A 26,385-nucleotide genomic window follows, 5' to 3' on the forward strand; every position below is an offset into this window, starting at 1 on the left:
CTAATTCTTAATTAAAATTTTATAAATTGGCTCATAAAAATGGAAGTACCTAATTATTACGTATATGATGAGATACTACTTTTTTTTATAAAACAGGTAATGACATTGGTCATCTTAAATAATGTTTCAAATTCAAGTTTTATGGATAAAAAATGTGATTGGGAAGAATATTCGTGATGTGCGGATAATTCGAAACATTGATATGATTGATAATTTTTTTTTCTAATTTCTTTCTAAACTTGTTTAGTTTAAGATTTATACAAATACATTTATGAAAATAATAAACTTACCTTTTTTATATAATTGTCCTAAAATAGTTGTACTCTCGATAATATACTAAATAAACAATGGAGTTTAGCAATTAACATATTAATTTATGTTAATAATAATAATAATAATAAATAATAATAATAAAAAAAAAAAAAACTATAACCGAAGATAATATTAAACTGTGTGCTTCTTGCATAGTACATGTCTTTTTTAGTCGCATATATCCAAATTCCACATCATTTCAATACATAACTATAATTTTGGTTCTCCTTTAATTTCTATTAGGATTTATGATGCATACATGATATATAGGAAGAACTAAATAGTTATTATTTTAACATTAATATTATATTACATTAGATTTGTTGAGAATTCGTTAACTAAATTACCCAAACTCAATATATAAACATGTCGTTCAGATTAGATGATAAGGTTTACAAGTGAGAGTGTTATTAATTTAAAATTGTTTATATTTTAGTATGATAATAAATAGAATAGATATTCATTTAAGTCCACAGTTATTTAAGTTCACATCTCACATTTGGAAAATAAATGTTTGCATCAATAATTTTATAACTTTATTTTAAAAAAATCCACATAAAGTCATTTAACAATTATTTTCAATTCGATTCACGTGTGATTATCGATTGGCCCTTTTGTAAAATCGGATGAATGGTGAAAAAGAATCTTTCAACTCGCTCATATTGATATCAAGTTCAATAATACTTCCTAATGATTGGAATATAACATCGCATTTGTCAACTTCGACTTCATCGGTACCAATTTCAAATTCATTTTCATCAGATTTAATAGTAGACTCGTGTAAGGCGACCTCATTCAACATTTGCTCAATCTCTTTTGGGATTTATTATATGACTCATTATGATACTATTTACTTAATATCTTTTGTAGTCTTTAGAAAGGAAATCAAGATTTAAATATTTTATTTTATATTTTGCTACATTTTGTTATACAGTAAACATTGGTTTAAGTGTGCATTTTGATTTGGAGAATTTGATGCTCGAGATGCTGACTTATGAAATTCTAAGAGTAATATAATTACAATATAAAATATTAAGAGTCATATAATTATAGTATGAAATATTATGGGTGTTGAGAATGTTAGAGATTATAAAATATATTTCTCAAATTAAAAGATATTTTTAAAAACAGAAATATATATATTTTTAAAAACAAAAAATATTTCCTAAAAACTAATTTAAATAAAAAATATATTAAGTAAATATTTTCAACAATTGGTCATATAATAAACCTTATATTTTCTAAAAAAGCAACTAAAAAAATAATTAGCCTCATTGCAAATGATGAGCAATGAAGAAGATACAAAACACAAAGGTCATAAAACAATCTAAACCGCTCCATGTGAAATATTGCTTATCGATAAGTTAAATTAAGTTAAGAGTGTGTTTTTCTTTTTTCATTGTAGTTTACAAAATGGTAGATCAACAATCGCACGTGAACAAATAAAGAATAGTTGTCAGATGACTTCACGTTATTTTTTCTAAAAATAAAGTCACAATTATTAATCCAAATTTTTTTTCTTTTTAAGTACGAATTTAGACGAGATAAGAACTAAACGAATATTTACTATATATATATATATATGAATAAAATAAAATAATAAATTCTTCCATATAACACCTCTTTTATATATATATATATATATATGATATCTCTCATATTTTTATCACTCCTAATAATTTTCCAACCTTCATAATATTCTTAGAATTTTATAATTCCACATCCCAATTAAATTAAATTCGCATCAAATGCATCTCTTAATAATTTCAAACATCCATAATACTCTTAAAATTTCGTAATTCTCGGTCAAACTTCCCTCGTTAATATACAAACTTAGATGAATATTTATTATAATTCTTTTAGATAATATTTGAACTCATTCTAATTTTTACGATAATTTTTTATTAATTAAACAAGATATAATTATAGTAATATATAATTCTTTAAATTAGGTATGAATATATACTGATATTTTTATTTAATATTTTTACAATTATAATTTTTTTTAATATTTTATTGAAAAAATTATTTCCGCGGTTAATAATTGACAATATCATATTTTTAGCGTTGTGATTTGTATTTTTTATATAAAAAATTATTTAATTAATATTTAAAATTAAAAAAAAGACAATTACGCATGGACACGAGCATGTTCGCTTTTAAATGGAATAAAGATTAGAAAAAAAATCATATTCTTTGAATATAATTAATCTTAATCCGATTCCATCTCTATCTTACAGCGAGGATGCATTTTGTACATGGTTTTAAATATTATTTTTGTAATTTTTTTTATATTTTAACCCTAATATCTGTACTATATTTAATTTTCTAAATATAATATTTAATAGTTTTGTATAAATTAATTTATATAAACAACTTTATATTTATACATGTAAACATATAAATATAGAAAAGTAAAAAAATACCATTTTGTACAATTATTTATTTATGTGTAAAATAAATAAGGAAAGAGGGTTGAAGCTTTGCATTTGGACGTATTACCGTTGGGTCGTATTGTCTCCAACAGACAGGAGTGTTAAAAGTTAACTAATTCAACATTTTGAAAAAATGAGTAAAGAAAGAATAACAATGATGCTCTTCTCAAACTCCATTTTATTCTTAGCGATAAAGGAAAGAGAAGGAAAAGTAGGAGAAATTTTTATGAGTGATTTTTTCAAAGCCTTTTCGCACATCACATATAATGCACTCGTGACTTCCCTCAACCTTCACCAAAAACTCACTTTGCCACATTGCCTTCTCTCCTCTCATGTAACCAAATTCTACTCACTCTCTCATCTCTCTCTTCCATTCATTGCGAGTTTGCTGCTACACACAACCTCTTTTTTTTTTTTTTTTTTTTTTTTTCAGACACAAGACACCGATGTTTTTGTAACTCAGACACTTCATTGCTGTCACAAAGGTTGCCTTTTTATTTTAAATTTTCCATTTTTCAAAAAAATTTCACAGCTCAGTTTCTGGGGTGCTTTCATCCCTCTCCCCCCTCATTTTTTGGTCAATGCAAGGATGTTGCTGCAAATGGGTGTTTGGTTTTTTGAAGTTTGTTACTTTCGTGGATCTTATCTTTGATGCTTGAAGCTTTTTCATTCCTGCCTCTGTTTATCTTTTCCCTTCTTCTTTCTTGTGAATTTGCCCAATTTGATAAATGGGTCTGATGATTCCATTGTGCTTTGTCCTTTCTTCTTTGAAGAAGATTTTTCAGTTTTCAAGAACAATCACGACCCTTATTCTCTTTCTTTTTGAGTTTGAATTCTTACATACCAGCATGGCTGAAATGGTTGCTGTTATTTTTAGTTAATTGTGTGTTGTTCTGACTTATGTTCGGATCTTTGTATTATTCAGTGAAAGAGCTTGAAGGGGGAAAGGAGAACAAAATTTGTTGATTTAAGATAATCTGAAAGCAAGATGATCACTGATGTGCCCCCATCTATGGTTCCAAACGGTAGGTCAAGCAGATATTCCTTTGGCTCTAGCAATGGCAATGATGATACCCCTGCACACAACGGTGCCGCTGTTATCAATGTTGATGACTATGATAGTGATAGCTCCAATTTTGCCCCACCGTAAGTATCATCCTTTCTTTTGAAGATATATTGAAAAATTGGATTTTTTTTTCTTTAAAAGGATGATAAAACTTAATTTGGACTCAAAATCTAGTTTATTTTCTCTTTGAATTATTGGGTATGTATCGGAATCTCACATATCTTTCTTCTTCGGTAAACTGTAATTTGATGCAAAATAATTATGGTTTAAATCGAAAACAAATTTTACTTGTTAACCCGTAAAATCTTATTTCACTTTTTGGTTCGTCTGCAACATTTTGATAATACTTTTGAATTTGCAACTCGTACTTGCTTGAAACTTTATATCAACTCTTCTAGGCAAAGCACTTATGGACCTTCATTGTATTCATTCAAAACATTATATAGTTGAATTCTGTTCTTCTTGATAATGATCAATCTTTTACTCCTCTCCTTGCAACATGTTTTTTTTTTTTTCTTTTGCCTCTTGAACTGAGTGCTTACTTTTATGTCAAGAAAGAGAATTTTCCGTTTGCAGCATTATCCATTTTGTAACTTGGTATTGATTTGTTTGTTGTAGCACGCCATCAACTACTTCAATGGCTGTTCCTGCAGAGCTCGCTGGAGCTGTACCCTTGATCAACAGATTCCAGGTGAGATAATTTATATTTTAATTTATACATATATAAGTGCTTAGAAGTTTTATAGCTTCCCTGCTAGTTTTGTGTCTCAATCTAGCTAATTACCTGAACTACTGATGGTTTATAGTTTTTGCTTTGGTGCGTGAGCATTTGATATAGCCATGTTTCTGTTTCTGATGTTTGTCATAGGTGGATGGATTTTTAAAATTGATGCAGAAGCAAATTCAATCCGCTGGGAAACGTGGATTTTTTTCTAAAAGATCTGTAGGTCCTCAAGTTCGAGAAAAAGTTACATTTGAGGATATGTTGAGTTTTCAAAAGGTAATTGACATTCAATCAAATACTAGTTTTCTCGAACTATGTGTGGTATGAAGAGCAAAAACTCAAACTTTTTTGCAGGATCCAATTCCAACATCATTGCTCAAGTTAAATGTTGATTTAGTAAGCCGGGCGACAAAATTATTCCAAATAATTTTGAAATACATGGGAATTGATGCATCTGATCGAGTAACTCCTATAAGCTTAGATGAACGGGTTGAACTTGTAGGGAAACTATACAAGCAAAATTTGAAACGACCAGAACTACGAGATGAACTTTTTGTTCAGATATCAAAGCAGACAAGAAATAACCCTGAGAGGTTTGAAACTTTTAGATTCAGTATTGAATGACATGCTTCGTCTTTTTGGGCATTTAATCATTGGAGATATATCATCTGTGATTTTTGTGCTAGTGATTAACATTTTTTTCTCAAAATTAGGCAATACTTGATTAAAGCTTGGGAGCTGATGTATTTATGTGCATCCTCAATGTCTCCTAGTAAAGACATTAGCAGTTACCTATCAGAATACATTCATAACGTAGCAAATGGTGTGGCTACTGATTCCGAGATCCAAGTCCTTGCATTAAATTCATTAAATGCTTTGAAGCATTCTGTCAAGGCTGGTCCCAGACATATAATTCCTGGGCGTGAGGAGATTGAAGCTCTGTTGACCGGGAGAAAGCTTACAACAATAGTGTTCTTTCTAGATGAAACATTTGAAGAAATTGCATATGACATGTCAACCACAGTTTCTGATGCTGTTCAGGTTCTTCAGACTCTCACACATCTCTTTTCATTTGCATACTTTCCTAACTGGCGTAAATATGCCTTGTAATAAAATGCTATTGAAGATTGAAAATCAAGGTGAAATTTGAATAGATAAATACTTTGATTGAAAGTGATTGGAGAAAAATTTAGTCTCTTTACAGAATCTGATAAATCTAATGAAGGTAGATCAATTTCATTCCTTTTCTATATAGGCTTTGGTTTCATTCAGTCAACAACTTGAAATGTGACATTAACTCCTATCTGCTTCTGTTTGCATTTGCATGCATTTCAACTAATGTCATTGTATAGTATATATTATGGAATATTCGAAATTACAGAATGCGAAATAGATAAAGGACTGAGAATGGCTTAAGGAAATTGATAAGGAGAGGTTCAAGAAAATATTTAGGTATTGTGTTTGGTTCAGTGGAGGGGAGGGATTTTAAAAGTTAATTTACTTTTATTTCCTTAAAATTTTAGATTTCAAAATATAAATAAGGTTATTTTTCGTCACTATATTTAAAATGTTTTAAATCTTTTCCCCTCCCTTCCAAACCCCTCCAATATTGAATTGAAAGGGAGCAAAAATGGGATGGGGAGAGATTTTGCTCCCCACCATTTCCGTCCTCTATCAAAGTTGAACCAAACAAGAAAAGTATAAAAAAAACTTCCCCTTTCCCTCCCCTCTATTTACCTCCAGCCAAACACTGTTTTGGATGGAATATATTCAATAGGAAATCCGAATGCATGTAATTTCAAACATTGTCGATCTAAAACTTTCAGTTGCTGTACACCTTGAGCTAGCAAAAAGGGTATAAGTTTTTAGATGTTCAGCATTACATGAACTATAAAACTACCTTTATGTTGGCACTTACGGCTCAAATTTCATAAGGGTGGTGGATGACAACCAGTAAATATTTTGTTTTCTTCTTTCTCTTAGCTTCAGATGAAGGATTCATTGATTCAATTAACAGTTTTTGAGGTTTAAATTTTCAAGAATGTATCAGTCAATAAAACAAATAAATAAGCCCGCCCGTGATTGTTACTTGTTACTTTTCTCTAACTTAATATTTTACATTGGTGTTTGCATTCAGTTAGATGAATCAAAGCTTTGGGCTAGTGCTTGTTTGTTGCTTCTCTATGATTCACTTGTCCTTTTATGGATATCATAATTAGTACCATTAAAATGCACAAATAGCCTTTCTTCTAATTTGTTGAAGTAAATAAACTATATGGTGTATGAAAATCCCTTTTATTTCTTAGGATTAAGTTGAGAATGGTACTAAAAATGTTAGTTTTAAGAGTCGGGTCTTGCTAATTGATGACCACCTCTGTCGGCAGTGATTAATATGATATGTTTCCTTTGGAGGAAAAAATAGACAAACGGAATCTTTAATCACTAATAAATTATGTGACTAGGTACCTTATGTTGATTAAGTTGGGAAACGTTCTTCATTTTCTTGGATTGTGTGGCTCATCAGTAAAAGTTACTTATTTACAATACGGATTAGTTTTATTGTTAATTGAGCACGGGTTTCATTTTATTTGGTGAATTTTAATTCAGATTTTATCAATGAGAAGAGATTCTTTTTTCAGCGGTATTCATTAATTATGATGTCACTTTAAATTGTTTAATGGATATGTGCTCTGCTTTTTTTCGTATTTTGTGCTATATAGCATCTGTTTATCTGGTTAGGATTGAAGTTCTGCATACCCTCAAAAACTTGTGTTTACACTATTAAGTTTATATAATTTTTTTCCTTACTCAACATATTTACTTCAGGAACTTGCAGGGCTCATTAAACTATCAGCATACTCCAGCTTTAGTCTATTTGAATGTCGTAAAGTTGTTACTGGCTCCAAAGCACCTGATGTTGGGAATGGCATGTCTTTTTTCCTCTCACTTGTTTTTGTTATGTTATAATCTAACTGAGCTCAGTAATCTGACGGCTCCTTTCTTTGTTACTCAGAGGAGTACATTGGGTTAGATGAGAACAAATATATTGGGGATCTGCTGGCAGAATTCAAAGTTGCGAAGGATCGAAGTAAAGGAGAAATCTTGCACTGTAAATTGATATTCAAGAAAAAGTTATTTCGGGAGTCAGATGAAGCTGTGACAGAACCAATGTTTGTGCAATTGTCTTACGTACAAGTATGTCTTTTTGTAATGAAACCTTATATGTGTGATGACAAGTATACCTAGTTTTTGTACGAGGCTGCAATTACCTTTAAGTTATAGATTTGCTGATGCTGGACGTTCTCTACAGCTGCAACATGATTATATTTTGGGCAATTACCCTATTGGAAGAGATGATGCCGCTCAGCTTTCTGCTCTACAAATCTTGGCTGAGATTGGTTTTCTTAGCACACCAGAATCATGCACGTAAGTGATTTTCAGTGTGCATTTGTAATAGTGTTTTGTGAGTGAAGTTGTCAAATTCTATATCCTATATCCTTGTTGACACTGATGGAGTTGCTGCATTTCTTAGTGACTGGAATTCACTTCTTGAGCGTTTCCTGCCAAGACAGATTTCAATGACACGAGCAAAACGGGAATGGGAGTATGACATTATTTCTCGTTATCGTTCGTTGGTATGAGAAAACCATCTATTTATTTTGTCTTTGATCTTCATCCAGTGACAACTATGAGAAAGTCAATTTTTAATTTGTATTGTTAGTTATACACTTTTGTGCTAGTTTTTAAAATAATTTTTCATATTTTCTTCAAGCATATACTTTATATCCACTTATGTAAGATTTTCTTCTCTTTTAATAGGAAAATCTGACAAAAGATGATGCGCGGCAACAATTTCTGCGTATATTGAGAGCACTTCCTTATGGAAATTCTGTTTTCTTCAATGTTCGCAAGATTGATGACCCTATTGGACTCTTACCTGGTCGGATAATTTTGGGAATTAATAAAAGAGGGGTATGATACACAAAAAAGAAGCTAGTTAACTCTATTATTTAATTTACTAGTACAGTTATTAAGAATTTGATTGTGCTTTTAATTGTGTGCTTTTTCTCAATCAATTGGCTGTAGATTCATTTTTTCCGCCCAGTTCCTAAGGAATATTTGCACTCGGCTGAGTTGAGAGACATAATGCAATTTGGGAGCAGCAATACTGCGGTCTTTTTTAAAATGAGAGTTGCAGGAGTTCTCCACATATTCCAGTTTGAAACCAAGCAGGTATATAACACCTTTGTTGATGTCACGCAAGACCTAATTGATCTAGAATTATTTTCCCTCACTATTTTATTTCCTTGTTGTAGGGAGAGGAAATTTGTGTAGCTCTTCAGACTCATATAAATGATGTAATGCTGCGCCGCTATTCGAAAGCACGATCTGCTGCTGGTGCTGGTTCTTTGAATGGAGCTATTCCTAATAATTCTTCTAAACCTCCAAATATGGAATTATATGAGAAGCGTGTCCAAGACTTGTCAAAACTAATTGAAGAATCTCAGAAAAATGCTGATCAAGTATGTCTAAACGTAGTTTATGATATAATGTGCTGTGCAGGTTCACAACAAACACCAAACTAAACTAATAAACCTAGAGGACAGTTTCTATGGCTTGTTGCATAGTAAATAAATCTATTTGCTTCTCTTTCATACTGGTTGCCTTTGGGTAGAAAATAAAGAAGCTTGCACCTGATTAAAGTTCTGAAGATAAATGGAAAAGTTTTATTTTCATTTCATATTCGATGTCTAATACATGCTTTCGGGGGTAATAATGATAATCTTTAATGTTCTTGAATAGTTGCTTGAAGAATTACGTGTGAAGCAAAGACAAGAAGAGAAAATGCAAGAAGAATTGGATGGCTTGAAAGAATCCCTAAAAGCTGATAAGCAAAATCTAGATTCTGTTACACGTGACCGTGATAGACTTAGATCATTATGCAATGCAAAAGATAAGGAACTACAGGTAGAGATTAATTGATCTTTTCTCTCTAAGTTATTGATCAATGTGTCTTACTGATTGTTCAATCTAGCAGGCTGCTATTCTAGACAAAAGGAATATGGAATCCAGGATGGCCAAGTTAAATAATGCGGTGATAGAGAAAACTGCCAAAAAGGATCTTGCTGATGCTGGAAGTAGACAAGTAAGATATTCTACGAAACTGTAATTCATGCCTTCAAAGCTATCTTTCTGATAAACATTGCTGATTTTATTTATTGTTGATGTATAAACATTAACTATGGGCTTTCTATGGTACCAATAGGTGACTCAAAAGCTTGAAGATGAGCTAAAAGTTTGTAAATATGAGCTGTTTGCAGCCAATGAGACTATCAAAAGCTTGAAAAATGAAATAATGATTTTGGAACAGAATTTGTCTGCCCTTGAAAAGAGGAATGCCGGAGAGGTAGCATAAAAAAAATTTAAATTGCTGTTAAAAAAAATCATCAATTTTAGATGACGGTGGTTGTTGTATTGCAGATTAGTTCCCTTCAATGGAAACTTGAGCAAGAACGCAAAGCTGTTAAGTCTGAAGCATACGAGCTTGAAAGAAAGCTAGAAGGGTGTAGACAAGAATTATTGGCTGCTAAGGCAACTATTTCAGCCAAGGACTCTGAGTTGGTTTCAATGCAAAATAATTTGAAGGAACTAGAAGAATTGAGAGAAATGAAAGAGGTTTGAAATACTTTTAATTCATTAATTTCACTGCTCCATTTGTATACCAACAGAGTTTCAATGTTTTCTTTATTTCCACTTCATTGTGAATTTAAAATATATGATCATGTTTTATGATTCAGGATATTGACAGAAAGAATGAACAGACAGCTGCCATACTGAAAATGCAAGGAGCTCAATTAGCTGAAATGGAAACACTTTATAAGGAAGAACAAGTTTTAAGGAAGCGCTATTTTAATGTAATAGAAGGTGGGTGATAGAAACTCTTTATATTTGGAATTAAGTTTATATGAATTTATATTGACTTACAAACAACTGTCAATTATTTCAGACATGAAAGGCAAGATTAGAGTTTACTGTCGACTAAGGCCTCTCAATGAGAAAGAGATCGCTGAGAAAGAAAGAAAAGCTCTCACTGCAGTAGATGAGTTTACAGTGGAATATCCATGGAAAGATGACAAGCCAAAGCAGTACATATATGACCGTGTTTTTGATGCTGTTGCAACTCAAGAAAGTGTATTTGAGGATACAAAGGCAAGTCATACATCATTGTCATTTCTTCTTGTGGAAACATGTATAACTTAAACTCATCACCAATTTTTCTTTTATTTGCAATGCAGTATTTGGTGCAATCTGCTGTAGATGGTTATAATGTTTGCATATTTGCTTATGGTCAAACCGGCTCTGGAAAGACATTTACAATCTATGGATCAGACAACAACCCTGGGCTTACCCCTCGTGCAATTGCAGAACTTTTTAGAATTTTAAGAAGAGATAATAACAAGTACTCATTTTCCTTGAAGGTAAACATTTCTACAATGGAGATAACTAAAATTTTTTCATCTTTTTACGTTTAGAATTGTTGTCATTAACTCTAGTCAGTGTACAAATAAATATTTCAAACGTGTAAATGATTAGAGTTTAATTTAAATGCATCGTTGGTGTAAAAGTGTTTTCACTGGCTTTTTGTATTGTCTTTGTCTAAGATTTCTGCAAAACTTTGCTTATTATCTCATATGCTGACTTCTGATGCCACTAATGCAGACATACATGGTGGAATTGTATCAAGATACCCTCATAGATCTTTTGGCACCAAAGAATGGAAAACATTTAAAATTGGATATCAAGAAGGATTCGACGGTAACCATCTCTGTTGTCATTGCTAATTTCAGCTTCTAGAAATTTTATTGTTTGGATTATATTTAAAACCGGTTATTAAGAAGGATATAAAGGTGCTTATATGTTTGCTTGATTTTGATTGCTCAGTAAGAAAATTTACTGACCAATGGTTATGTTTAAAAAAATTCACATTCCATTTAGCCATTATTTCTAACAATTGTCCAGGTAGCGTGCTTGGAAACATCTCAAAGTAACAATCGTAACTGTTTTATTTTGATGATTAGGGAATGGTAGTTGTGGAAAATGTGACAGTTATGTCAATTTCTACAATTGAAGAATTGAATACCATAATACAAAGAGGATCTGAGCGGCGACATATATCAGGAACCCAAATGAATGATGAAAGTTCAAGATCTCATCTCATTCTATCAATTGTAATTGAAAGTACCAACCTTCAAAGTCAGTCAGTTGCAAGGGGAAAGGTATATATCATTTTTCAGGAATTGGACTTGAAAAAGTAGAAGACATAGAAAGAGATGATCTTTATTTAAATACTCTTCTCCACTATTCTAAATCAAGAGGGAAGGATGCAAAGGAATGAAATTAGAAAACGAAAATAGTTTAGTGATATTATTTCTATTACAGTTTTCAAAAACTATTGTTATCAAACAAATTTTCGTGGTTCTAGTGGGGCATTTGGCCATTGGTGCTTGTAACTAGTGCTTTACTTATTTATGTGGAATTCAATATGCAGCTGAGTTTTGTGGATCTTGCTGGTTCAGAACGAGTGAAAAAGTCAGGTTCTACGGGGAGTCAGCTGAAGGAAGCTCAAAGCATTAACAAGTCATTATCAGCACTTGCAGATGTTATCAGTGCTTTGTCTTCTGGTGGTCAACACACACCATACAGGAATCACAAGTTAACCATGTTGATGAGTGATTCACTTGGTGGTAATGCCAAAACTCTAATGTTTGTGAATGTTTCTCCAGCAGAATCAAATTTGGATGAGACACATAACTCTCTCATGTATGTTCTTTGTCATTTTCTTCCATTATTTTTCATTTTACTCATGTTTCTCTTGTTCTTTTTTCTAACACTATTCTTGTATGCTTATTTTAGGTATGCATCCCGAGTCAGATCCATTGTGAATGACCCCAGCAAGAATGTTTCTTCAAAGGAGATAGCAAGGCTGAAGAAGTTGGTTGCATATTGGAAACAGCAAGCTGGTAAAGGACCTGAGTTTGAAGACTTAGAAGAAATTCAAGATGAAAGGCCAACTAAAGAAAATGGTAGTGGCAATAGGTAAAGGATCACACACAAAAGATTGGATTGAGAATAGTGTCTCTGTTTTCTTTTGGAATGCATAACGATCATTTCCCATGATCAATTTGTATATCTTTTTAGAGGAGTCATGTAGGTTGTATAGATGAAATTTATGTACATAGTATTAATACTTTCGACTCATACACATACAACTATATTCACTATTCTAAATGAATATTTGTTACCTTCAAAATGCACCAGTTTTTGGTTAAGATTCAATACCAAACCCCATTTTTCTCGAGTTCTTAAATGGGAACTACATTGTTTTACACCTCTGCATTTCTGTTATTTTCTGCCTTCTTTTATATCACCTCATACTGATAATTACAATATTTTCATATCATTCAACAATTTTATACAATATAATGTTTACGGCTTTATCTATTTAACTCTAATTATTTAACTGTAATTATATATTTGATATTTTTATTGTCATAAAAATATTTTTATAGTATTTTGTTGATAAATGAAGTAATTTTGATGATTTCTTAAAAGTTAGATTAAATAGTTAGAATTAGGTTAAACCTAAATATTTGATTATGTTACAAACAAGATATAAAAGAAACTATCCCTTAAGTGAAGCCGTGAAGGCATGTCAACTTTGCTTAAGTGAAATATGTTAGTCACTGAGAGGAGCTATCAAGACGAGGGTTTAATAATATGTTATATTTGAGTCTAATAAATTTTTTCGGAAGGAAAGATTTGGAGAGAGATTTAAATTAGGATGGTAATTTGGAGTGAGCCACAAACACGCAGAAAAAAATGCGGAATGTGATGTTGAACCCGTTGTCAAGTACAAGCCTGAGTGTGTTAAAAGTGTGGCGAGGTAAGTTGACCTGCTAGCATGTTAACAAAATTAAATATTCTTCTTTTTTTTAGTTATCACATAATTCATCATGCTATTTTTTGTAAGTTCTTATTATTATTATTATTATTATTGTTATGTATAATAATTATATATTAGATAATGATTTTAGTTCTCGAATATAGAGTATCTTTTAATGCATTTTTAGGTTAATAAATTTGTATTTGTCTTATAAGGTGTATGTGATTATTGTACTTTAGCTATAATCTTCGTTGCTAATGTTTGTCTTTGATTAGTTAGACAAACTGAAATTATTTCGATAGGAAATGAATATAAATTATTATGAAAAAATTAAAAAAAGTTTTTATTTTACTCATCACAAAAAAAAAATATTTTGCTAATCACAAATGCTGGTCAGCCTGCGGTGTGAGCTAACCCGATCCACACTTTGCGGGCCAAAACGCTGGACGAGCCAAAACGGGCTAGACTGGCTCGCTTTGCCATCCCTAGTTTAAACTAATTTTTGGTGAACAAAATATATTCAGAAGTTTAAGAATGACAATTACTCCCAGTATTCACTACGAATCATACAAATTGAAAATTGTTTTTTTCTTTTTTAAATAAGGGGATTTAGAAGAATAATTTATTTATTTGAAGAATTTAAATTTATTTATATTCAAATAATTTTCTTGGATAAAATAATTAGAATGAAATTAAAATTTAAGAAAAATTGAAGAATATTTCAAAAGAAAAAAATTGAAGAGTTTCAATTATCCTAAAAATGATAAGTAATTAGAAATTCTGCTAATTTTCACTTTACTTATCTCACTTACGAAGGTCATGCCGAGTCAACTCAAGTTGAAGGCTCGGCTGAGTCAGCCAAGCTATAAGCTCAACTTATAGTCGAGAAAGGTCAGCAAGGGTTAAAGTTAAAGATGAGTTCATTAGGTCGAAGGTCGAGTTGATTCGGCATGGGTCAAAGGTTGAGCTAAGTTAGTCTAAATCAAATATTGAGACGAGCCTGCTCAAATCGAAGGTCACCAAATCTACCAGGGTCAAAGATTGAGCCAAGTTGGCTCGAGCTGAAGGTCAAGTCAAGTTGGCCGAACTGAAGGTCAAGTCAAGTTGGCCCGAACTAAAGGTCAAGACAAGTTTGTTTATGCCAAAGGTCGAGATGACTTCACTAGGCCAAAGGTTGGATTGAGCCAAAGGTCGAGATGAGTTGGCTCAGGTAAAAGGCCGAGACGAGTAATCTCGAGCCTAGGGTTGAGATGAGTCAATTTAGGCCGAAGGTTAAGACGAGTCAATCTTGACCAAAGGCTGAGATGAGTTCGTCAAATAGAAAGTCAGGACAAGCTATCGTGAGATAAGTCAGCCTGAGCCGAAAGTCAATGAGCCGTCCTAAACCTAGGATTTAGAAGAGTTGGTCGTGGTCGAAGGTTAAGATAAGTTGGTCTCGACCAAAGGTTAAGCTAATTTGGCAAGGTAAAGACTAGTTGGCTCGAACCAAGCGTCTAGACGAGTCAGCTCATGCCAAAGTAGAGTCGAGTTAATTCTGATCGAAAGTCGAGATGAATCAGTTCGGGTTGAAGTCAAAACAAATGTTGAGAAGAGCTAGTTTGGGTCAATTTGGCCCAAATCTCATTTAACGTAAATTGAGAAAAAAATTACAATTTTAAAATAACAAAATTTTGAAGAACCTTAAAAAAAACATTAATTAAGACCAACTACAAAAGGTAATCAATATTGATATTTTTTTTAATTTTTAACAATTATTTTATATTTAAATAGTTTTTTGAATTTGGTAATAATTGAAATATTTTATCTAAACAAAAAACTAAAATTCAGTATATTTGAATTGTCTTATCCAATCAATACATTTAAAAAGTAAAACAATTTAAAAAATATCAATTCAAATTTAATGCATTTAAATATCTTAAAAATTGTAAAATTCTTCATTCAAACGTAAGATTAGGGCTGGGCATAATTTACTAAACTATACTAAACTATAGTTAATTGTACTATATTAAACTAAAATATACTAAACTATTCATAATAATAATTGAACTGTATTATAAAATAGTTCAGTTTTAAGAAACTAAACTTATGTTAAGTTAACTAAGTTAACTATTAAACTATAGTAAATTGAAAGAGCAAAATACCTCAAATAAAATATTGGTATTAGGATAAGAATTGGACTTATGTTTACGTCCTATTCTTTCTCTCTCATATTGAAATATTTGTTTTATTTTGTCTTAATTTTTTTTCTTTACTCTTTCTTTGAGAAAAATATAATATATTTATAATTAATTTATTGAAAAAAATTATAAATTAATTCAAGATCTTATTTTATTTTGAATGAATTTTACTATGTAATGTTATTTTTATGTTATGATTTTACAGAAGTTATTTTTAAAAATTAAATTTTGTGACAGCTAACATTTTTATAATTTTTTATTTATATTCTTAAATATTGAACTTAGTATAATAAATATAAATATTGGTACTAACGTAATTTTTATTTTAAAATCTTATGTAATATTATTTTTTAGTTTTAAAATATTTATTATGTGTCGTCAACTTTTTTAAAGAGAATTTGTTTTAAAAAATTCTTAAAAAATATAAAAAATTGATTTGTTGCTTCACGAAATATATTTTAGAACTTCATAAAATTTCTAGAACATTTTTCACACAAATATTAATGAATACAAATGTTAAAAAAAATATTAATTTTGAGAATTTTCTAAAATAAATCCTTTTAAAAAATTTGACGCAACATAATAAACATTGTAAAACTAAAAAGTAATATTACATAAGATTTTAAAATATGAATAATAAGTTAATAACCGATATTTATATTTATTATATTAATTTTAATATTTTAATTACATTTTAAGTTACGGAAAACTTTAATATAAATAAAAAAAATTATAAAAATGTTAATTGAAGTATGATGCATATTTCAAGTATTATTTCCTAAGCACTTTCAAATTATATATTGCGTAGTACAATCATATGTAATTAGTGTAATTCGATTAAAAATAGTGTAATTAAGTTCAAAAATAGTGCAATTCAGTTCAAAATCAATGCAATCCAGTTCAAAAATAGTACAATTCAGTTCAAAAATGGTGAAGTTTATTCAAAATCAGTGCAATTCGATTCAAAAACGGTTCAAAAACAGTGTAGTTAAGTTAAAATTAGTGCAATTCAGTTCAAGAATAGTGCAATTTAGTTCTGACGTAGTGCAGTTCATAAAACAGTTCAGTTCAGTTTATATTATAGTGCAATGCAGTTTAGTACAGTGCAGTTCAGTCTAGTTTATTTTTAAGAATAACAGTTCAGTTCAGTTCATCTAAACTGTTTTTCAGTTCAGTGCAGTTCATGCGAACAATTTTCAGTTCAGTGTAGTTTTTGGTAGTGCAGTGCAGTGCAGTTTGGTTTATTTTGTCCAACCCTACGCAAGATTTATAAGCCGACTAATTTCCTATTCGGTAGGTTTGAATATAATGAGACTCGAACTCATGTAAACACTTGATTTTGAATTTATTAAATGCTTAATTTAATTACATTGTCATTTTCTATACTTCTTGTATTAATTTGAATACCTTTTACTTTATTAATTGGAGTTGAATTGACAGGGAAAAATGATTTCTAAACCTAGATGTTTGAAATAACACCTAATTGAAATTAGTGCTAGGAGTAGAGATTGATTTTAATTTAGCATATTTAAAAAATATTGATATAAAATGTTTGATTAATTAAAATTGTCAACTGATTGATATTACAATTTAAATAATCATAATTATTTATATAGTAACCAAGGTTATAATGGACCTGAAAATCTATTTTTCAATGAGAAATGGAACTCCAATTTTTGCTCTCAAAGATCCTACAATGAATGAATGCATTTAAAGTGTGATGTTGGAAAGGGAAAAGGAGAAGAATGAGATGTTAAAAGATAATGTATTAGTTTTTAGTTGAAGAAGAATTCACCAAAGGTGAGAGTTGATGAAATGGAATGTAGTATTTGAATAAGAATTCACCAAATATAATTACAATGGAAACCTAGTTACTTGAGAAATCAATGGTTTCAAATAAAAAAAATAATGCAATTTTTGTTGATTGCTATAAACAAGCTTGTAATCGAAGAAATTTTTTTTTTTGGAACTTGGCTATTTTCTGAAAATATTATGATAAGTTAGAAGTGAGTTTTTAAGTCTAATTCAACTCTACAAAATCAGTTTATAAAATAAGATTTGCATTTTATTTATATATTATGAAATTACCTTATTTTTTATTTATATATTATGAAATTATCTTATTTTTCTTTGATGTGAGACTTCTAAAATGTCCGACCATTTGTAATACACATCGATTCATTCAGACAATAATCAAATTAAGAACAAGCGATATGAAATCTTGTGTGACTAAAGACACTCGTTACTTTTATACAATGTTTCGTACCAGAAGGACACTCACTGTCACACTCAACAATTATTCGCTCAGCATAGGAATGTGAACCACTTTTAATAATTTATGTTAATAATATAAAGTGCATTGAAAAGGACGTGTTAGTGCGTTTCTAACATAACTTTATCAAATTCCTAGATAAAAAGATCATATTTTTAAAATCTTATGTTTTTCAAGGATAAAATAAAAGTTATATTTCTTTTAAGTGAACGAAAAATTTTCTTGCATCAAAATTTTGTTCAGACAAAGAGAGTGTTTATAGCATTATTCTTCCCAGAAAGATATACAGGAAAAGATGAGAGGATGATGGATCCGTTTTCTAAAATATTGCATTTGAGAAATAAAGCAGGAGCTTTCAGACAAGGGGATGGACCAAATAGGTATAATAATTATGAGAGAGTTGATTTGAGAACTGTGCCACACAAAATTGTGGGAACTGCTATGGATACTATCACAGCAATGGTTTGCTGAAATGCTGTAAAGGCCGTTCCTTCTGGTGATCACCACTTATGCTTAATACGATAAGGGTTAAGTATTTTTTTTAGTTTCTATGTCTAGATACAGAAATTGAATCTTGTTATGATTTAAAATTTTGATATATTTTGGTTTCAAAATTTAAAAAATAAGGGAATATGAGTCATTTTAATCCAATAATGTCAATGTTTATTTACATGTTAAATAGTATTTCAGATTAACATTTAAGTTAGAATATTTCAAATGATATAAAAAACTCAAATATAAATCTGAAACATCGCTTGATATGTCAAACAAATTTAAAGCAATTTGATTAGAAAAATTATATCCATTCACTTTTAAAATTTGAGAAACAAATTATATCAAAGTCTCGAACATGAACAAAATCTAATTTTATGTTAAAGTTTAGAGACTAGACATATTTAATCCTTTCGATAATAAATGTTTACCTTATATTTAGGGTTAAATATGTTTTTGGTCGTTCAATTTTTAGTGAAAATTAAAGTTAGTCCCTCCTCGAAACTTTGACCCAATTTAGTCCCCCAACTTCAGAATTGCGTGAATTTAGTTCTTTCAAACAAATTTTATTAAGTTTATTTAACGTTTCAAACACATTTCATGATAGCATTTGAGATGTTTACACCGTTTGACACATTTTTGTTTCAATATTAACTAAGAAACTATCATGAAACGGATTTGAAACGTCAACTAAACTTAAAAAAATCTGGTTAAAAGAATTAAATCTACGCAATTTTGAAGTTAAGGGACTAAATTGGACCAAAGTTTCGAGGAGAGACTAATTTTAATTTTCACCGAAAGTTGAAGGACAAAAAAACATAATTAACCCTTATATTTAAAGTAAATATCTTATATCCTGTTTGGTATTGCCAAAATAGTGTGGAAGAGAAAGGAAGAAGAGAGAAGACATAACAGTTCAATGCTTTGGTATGTGAAAGAATATACTTCAGAATTTTTATTTTCAAAACTCCCCCTGAACTTCAACTTCTTTTTAAATATTTGAGTCACATAGCTCATCTCAGATGTCTGCATGTGGAAGTGACTAACTTTTAAATAAAGTGCAAGCGAATATGTTGCAACAACTGATCAATAAAGAATTTCATGGTAATTTAAATACATCTCTTTGGATACTTTGGTAACTGTTGCTGCTCCAAGCACACAATGAGCTAATTTTGGCAGCTATCATCTGTTGCATCATGATTTCAATAGGAATCATTGTTCTGGTCACTACAATTCTGAAAGAAGCTCTTAAGCTAAATATTGGTATATACAAGCATTGCTATCTCAGAAACCTATTTTATTCCAGGTGCAACCTGGACAACCAAAGGACTAGTGACTTGTGACCTCCCATTTCTCCATGACAAGAACCCAAATTTATATCCTTTTGAGGGAGCAGTTATTTTGAACTTCACAGTGAAATTCATTTTCTGCCCAATTCTTGTAAAAATTAACCGGTTAGGTATAACACTGACTCTAACACCAGGTGGAGAAGACACTACAGCTTTATAAACACTTGTTGCTTTCCCAACATTAGTCACAATTCTAGTAACAGAAAAGTTATCTTTAAGATTGGGAACTGAAATAGATGGGTAGTTGAGGTCAGATGCTGTGTTGAATGCCCTATCACAGGTGCTGTTGTCTCTTGTAACTTGATGGAGTGACCTCTGATCATAACCAATTGAACACAGGAATGCAACATAATCTCCAGGCTCTGAGTCGTAGATGAGACCAGGATCAAGAACTCTAGAAGGGTTTACAAACCCTGATCCGTAGTCAAATGCATTAGCCCTTCTTTGCTCTGGATCTGCAGTGATGGGTCTGTGGTGCTTATCCAATATTGTAGCTGCATAAAGAGTTCATGATTAGTCTCTCCAGTGGAACCAGAGAAGCCAGTGCACTGTAAGAAAGTTAACACTATCATGAGAAATGTTAGCATACTCTTTTAATATATTATTTCCAATATCCCCCTTATTATTGGATGAAATTCATGGAACTCCTATTAAAAAATGTGAGTTTCACCCTTGTTTAATGGCTTTCATTCAACGCAATTTGTAATGTAAGAGTATGTTAGAAAAGGTGTATTAGACACTATATTACAATAATTATCCAAAACATTAGAAATCATTTTAAGTAAACTTCAAAGCTTTTGAAAACCTTTTAAATTGGTTCTTAAATGTTAATAAATCAATATAGGGACTAAACTGATGAATATTTAATACTTGAGTGAAGGGTTACCAATACAGTTTTTATTTAATTCAGAGACTATTTAGGAGAAAATGTAATACAAATGAATGATTTAATCGAACTTTACCTACTCTACAGTTTTGTTTCAATTGGTCTGACTAAGAAGACTCTAAACATAGTTATATATAGGCCTCTGGAAAATGATATTAATGAGTGTATTACCAGTTGTCATGATGGCAGATTTGATAGCAGATGGAGACCATGAAGGATGGACAGCTTTGACTAAGGTTGCGATTCCTGTTACATGAGGACATGCCATGGAAGTTCCGGAGAGAATGTTGAACATGTTTCCAGCTGCTGGAGACCAAGCTGCAAGGATATTTAGACCTGGAGCTGTCACATCAGGCTGTGTAACAACAGAAACACAATCAGAATGAAAAAAAAAAAGAGAGTAGCAGAGAGTATTATGAAGAAGCCAAATCCAGAATACAGAATTCATTTGCAAGTAATTAGAATGTCACCTTCAGAATTTCAGGGTTTAAAGCATTGGGACCTTTAGAGGAAAAAGCTGCTACACTTGGGGCAGGACGAGCTCCTAGAACAGTCTTTGCACCAAATATCCTTGACACAGGCTTACTGTTCAGTATATCACAGGATGAAATCTTAAACTTTGGAGAATGGCAGTAGAATAGTACTTTACAGAAAGTCAATCTTTTTCATTCTTAATACAAAACAAACCGTGTAGTTTTGAGGTAGGATAGAATCTGTCCTCCTGTTTTCTTTCCAACAATAGCTGAAGGGATCACAAATGGGATGGCAACATCTTGATCTCTATCATCAATAAGTATCATGCCAACTCCACCAGCATCTTTCACTATCTTGCTCTTTTGCACCTTTGACTCGGTTGAACTATCTGCATGTCTACACACCAGAACCTTGCCTTTGCTCTTTGTTTTATTCAGAGAACTTTCCAAACAGTAACTACAGAGGCCAATAAAAGAAGGAAAACATAACTTAAGAGTCACATTTTTGCATTGATTCGTAGGTAGTTCTCACTTTTAAGTACCTTGCTTCACCTGGATTGATAAGAAGTGAAGTATCCTCCATTGGCTGCAGAAGCAGAAATTATTCTTGTGGAGGCATTCATTTCAAAGAGACTGAGACTTTCACCCTGTTTCAATTATGGAAAGCTAATCAGCCAGTAATATACCAAAATGCTACCTTTAAAGAAAATCAAACCGTAAATAATTTTTCATTAAAATTATGGTATGGTGGAAGCACATTGGTAACACTTTTCTACATACCTGGTGTTTGGAAATGCACTGGGATGGAATAAATCAAGTCAAATTAACTTTTGATGAAAAATTACAAGTTGTAGCTTCTTTCAGAGGAGATGGGCAACTAGACACGCTATAAGAAATTTACTTTTAATTCCTTAATCATTATTCTAAGGTTACTAACTTCTCAGTGTTTTCCTTAAGTTTTAACTCTAAGAATTTTCAAAAAAATCATATATTTTTAATCTCAAGAGACTGGCTAAAAATCTAGTGTTTTTTGTTGATGTAAAAGTATGTTTTTTTTTTTCTTGCAACTGGCAAGAATGTATTTAATCCAACAGTGAACAAGTTTGATTTACCATGATTTTGGCACCATTTCCCAATATGATATCAGAAGTGAAATCCCTATCAGTTGAGCTGGCAGCAACAGTGAGAATCCATGGAGCAAGGTTTGTGGCAGAAGCAGCAGTCCCTTCATTTCCAGCTGATGCAACAACCAGCACCCCACGACTAGCCGCATGGAATGACCCCACAGAAATGGCATCACTGAAATAGTCTCCTTGAGGTGATTCAGCACCCAGTGAAAGAGACAAAATGTGAACCCCATCTCTTATGGCATCATCAAAGGCAGCTAGCAAGTCCACATCATAACAACCAGAATCCCAACATGTCTTGTACACAGCAATTCTCGCCATTGGTGCACCTCCTCTTGCTCCTCCACCTCCCAGTCCCTTGTAGTTCATGTTTGCCACATACCTCCCTGCTGCTATGGACGCTGTATGGCTCCCATGACCAGTGCTATCCCTTGCAGATCTGAACCACATTTTCGCATCTGACTCTTCCTCAGCTTCATATCCAATCCTGTAGTATCTGGCTCCTATCACTTTCCTATGGAAGATCACAAAACCAAATTCAGAATAATTTCCTTCAAGTGAAAATGAAAAGATAGGGTTCAGCCACAAACCTGTTGCAAGATGAGGCATTAAATGCTTCCCCTGATTGGCATTTGCCCTTCCAGCCTGGTGGCACTGCAGGCATGTCGGTGTCGCTGAAGCTAGGGGACTCAGGCCAAATTCCTGAGTGAATAGTGAATAGTGAATAGTGAATGTGAATATGACCCATTATCAATCTCATTCATTATCAAAATCCAAGTCCTTTATTGCATATTTGGAATAATAACTAGTTTTGTTCAGTAAATGTGAAAAGACTAACAGGAGATGATGAATAAAACATATCTATCTAGGTTCTATTTTAGCTTCTTTACAGAAAGTGCTTTAATTAACTTAAAGAGTTCACTGAAGAATTTGACTGCAACAGCAAAGCCATTGTGTAATTTCCAATGTTATTAATTATACTTTCCTTATGCCTGCTACTGCTAAAAGAAGGGGAATAAAGGAACTGATACTCTGCCACTCTAAAGTAATAAATGGAGATTCTTGTGAACAGAAGAATATATGCAATTATGCTTCATAATCAATGATGATATTTTCTTGGTAAGGCTGCTAACCTGTATCTATGAAACCAATGATGATATTTTCTTGGTTTCTGATGGAGTAACCAAGAGTCTCCATGGTTTGGTCATCCAGAAGTCCCATGAAATCCCATGAATGAGTTGTGTGCAGCTTTCTTTTAGAATTGGGAAAAACAGAAACCACTCCTGGCATTTCTGGTCAAATTTGAACACACAAGTAACAGAGCCATTACAACTAGCAACAGGGGTTAAGTTGGACAATTTGAAAATTATGAAGTTGAGAAAAAGAAAAGAAAATGCAACAGAAAACTTCCTCTGACATACTTGAAATTTGGGAAGCCTGTTCATCACTGAGCTTAGCTGCAAAGCCTCTGAAAGCATGTTTGTAGCTATAAACATGAGAGGCTTGGGCTTGTTCGATGCTGTCAAAACATTACAATGAGGAAAAAAAAAACGAGAAAACCATTTACTTAAAACAAGAGGGGTGATAAAGAAAACGCAACTAAATGAAAGACTTGCAGAAAATTTGCCAAAAAATGAAAAAGGTGTTCTTAGCTCTGACCTTCCACTATGAACAGCAGCAAGCATTTGATGATTTTCCCTAAGAACGTCATCTGGGTGTTCCCCACTTTTGCTTCCCATGTACACTACATAAACCTGCCATCCAATCCACATTCCACGGTTCACTTAAGAATCCATAAATCCACTGATCACCATAACCAAAAATGCTACACAAAATCACCACTGTTAGAATTTACCTTGGTAGAGAAGCAAAAGCTAACTTTCGCAACAAGCACAGCCAGAAACAGAAAAAACAAAGCACTGCTTGTGGCATAACCAGAAGAAGACATTGTTAAAGTCTCAACCTTTGGTTACTAAAAGCAAAGCAGTGTATATATATAAGCATATAGTGACAGCAAGAAGAAGCATATAGGACATTAACCAATTAAAGATTCTGAGAATGACAAAAGGGTGATGATAATAATAAAAATAAAAGAAAGGCTTGGTGGAAAGAAAAGAAGGTGAGGAAGAATCATGGTTGAGGTGTGTGTGACATGTGGTAATGTTTAACGAGGTTTGTTTTATATAACAACAAAAAGAGGGTAATGCAATGAGGAAACATGGAGTAATAGTAGTGGGAATTAGTGGGTAAAGGGTTTTTAAGATGATGAGTATGAGAGAGAGAGAGAGAAAAGACAAGGAGAGAAAAAGACTAATGCTCCTGTAACAATGGCAAGCAATCACAAAGCATATTCCAGTTTTTGGTGTCTACTCAAATGTCAATATGACCCTCTTATTCCGGAGACTGTTAAAAGCAATGTAATTCACACTCAAGCTTACAAGGACCATGTGTTCGTTCACTATTTTTATTACACCAAAACCAGAAAAAAAATAGTATCTTATCTAATCTAATCTAATTAATAGATGGTGATGCTGTGAAATCTGTCATTTGCAGAGTGTTCTATCATAAATAATTGAGGTGGTATATATCCCAAATCCCAATGAATGCCCAATTTCAGATTCTTAGATATACTTTTTAAAATTAAAACAAAAAAGATTCTTAAATAATATTACTATAAACACTTTCTCATGTATCATGCACCAAAATGATGGATGCAGTTGGAAAATTTTCACATCACACTCACCCAACTGTTGAAAGCAGAAGAGACAAATACGCCATTCATTGATACCCAACAAAAAAAGCGTTCATGAACACAAATAATGCCTTCACGCCAATGACAGCCAAACACCAACCAAAACGGTAACTCTTCATTTGCATCAATTACAGGTCAAAATATAAACATAAAAAATTAAGCTCAAAGTCCACAATCTAAATTTTCTCAATTTCGTGTTTCCTTTTGTAAATTAGATCTTTTCACATATTTTCGAAAATTAACTTAGGAAAAAAATGTTAAAAAAAAGAGTGTGATTAACTTTATCTTTTTAATGTCGCTCTTGTGACCCAGTGTGATGCAGAGGAACTTTAGCGTTACCTGCATCATTGTAATGGAAAATTTCAGAGGCTAAAGTCAACATTCTGAAAGATGTATGCTATGCTCTCTCACTTATCTTCACCTAATGATAAAAAATGATTAGTTCAGTGACAGATGCATCATCAATTACCATCATTAGCATCAATTTCCCTCATTACCAGAAAACACAATAATTACTTTCATCAGGGAAACAATAAAAAATTTCTGGAATCTTAAATCACATCATTGCATATTATATTCCCAAAGCTCATGTTTTTATCCAAAGTCTAAACTTCTGTGGCCCACAGGTATTCAAAAGAATTTAACTTTCCCAGGGGTTACAAACTTACTGTTCTTGTTTACCCTCATAATAACCATGTAATTGTGCATACTTATATAAGTACAAAATTTTATCTTGATCTTAATCTTACCATTATGAATGGTAAAGAATCAATTATTTTCTCTCTTAGGATATTATTAGGACAACCTTAACTCTGTTCTTTTTTATGAACAACCTTATCATGTGCAAGCCAGCTAGCCAGTACTCATAGATTTTGCCAATTCAATTTTATCCCACAGATGATCATTGAACACTGGTTATCATGAAAAATGATGGTGTGTTATGATTCTCCAATCATGTGATATCTCTTTCTCCAAACTAAATATATATTTGTACAAATTATCAAGTGCATATATTTGTTATTAGGGTCTTTTTTTTTTCTTCAACAGTTCTATTTGATCTGACTTAGATTATTCAGACTCCCCCATGTGCATCTAAATATATTGAGGGACCAAATAACACTTGTAATTCTAAATTATATATAATTCATGACTAATGTAAAACTAAAAAAAAAAAGAGATTTAATTATGTCACTCATATGTGTGATGATCAAATATTAATGGACATCACGTGTAAACAAGATCTATCTATTCATTAACTTTTGTTTTATGTATTTGTTTTTCTTCTGGCAAATGAAATCTTACACCATGATAGAAAGTGTTGACCATTATGGAAATTGCACCGAAACCCTATCCTTACATTTGCTACATTATTAATT

At 31.7% G+C, this 26,385-nt stretch overlaps 2 protein-coding genes across 3 annotated transcripts; one reads left to right on the forward strand and one right to left on the reverse strand.

The window, feature by feature from the left end:
• Positions 1-2,931: 2,931 nt before the first annotated feature.
• On the forward strand, positions 2,932-12,848 carry LOC114178330 (kinesin-like protein KIN-14E). Of its 2 annotated transcripts, XM_028064170.1 has the most exons (24): positions 2,932-3,081; positions 3,673-3,893; positions 4,432-4,504; positions 4,682-4,813; positions 4,892-5,130; positions 5,251-5,578; positions 7,364-7,463; positions 7,551-7,732; positions 7,848-7,963; positions 8,070-8,172; positions 8,357-8,509; positions 8,624-8,770; positions 8,854-9,060; positions 9,341-9,505; positions 9,573-9,683; positions 9,804-9,944; positions 10,019-10,213; positions 10,336-10,462; positions 10,545-10,747; positions 10,834-11,016; positions 11,258-11,353; positions 11,617-11,814; positions 12,087-12,358; positions 12,452-12,848. In XM_028064170.1, exons 2-24 carry the CDS (start codon positions 3,736-3,738, stop codon positions 12,636-12,638), a joined length of 3,816 nt encoding a protein of 1,271 aa, XP_027919971.1. In that variant the 5' UTR covers positions 2,932-3,081; positions 3,673-3,735; the 3' UTR covers positions 12,639-12,848. The 2 variants fall into 2 exon arrangements, with proteins under 2 accessions (XP_027919971.1, XP_027919972.1); XM_028064171.1 differs by lacking the exon at positions 2,932-3,081 and having other exon boundaries at positions 3,736-3,893; positions 9,576-9,683.
• Positions 12,849-19,495: 6,647 nt separating this feature from the next.
• On the reverse strand, positions 19,496-24,512 carry LOC114179007 (subtilisin-like protease SBT3.5). The gene is made up of 11 exons (XM_028065188.1): positions 24,113-24,512; positions 23,917-24,011; positions 23,679-23,776; positions 23,391-23,549; positions 22,848-22,959; positions 22,243-22,771; positions 21,683-21,777; positions 21,345-21,587; positions 21,128-21,242; positions 20,829-21,012; positions 19,496-20,265 (listed from the first exon to the last, which is right to left on the reverse strand). Exons 1-11 carry the CDS (start codon positions 24,203-24,205, stop codon positions 19,715-19,717), a joined length of 2,274 nt encoding a protein of 757 aa, XP_027920989.1. The 5' UTR covers positions 24,206-24,512; the 3' UTR covers positions 19,496-19,714.
• Positions 24,513-26,385: the final 1,873 nt, after the last annotated feature.

The sequence above is a fragment of the Vigna unguiculata genome, chromosome 3 (genome assembly GCF_004118075.2).
Source record: "Vigna unguiculata cultivar IT97K-499-35 chromosome 3, ASM411807v1, whole genome shotgun sequence".
NCBI lineage: Eukaryota > Viridiplantae > Streptophyta > Magnoliopsida > Fabales > Fabaceae > Vigna > Vigna unguiculata.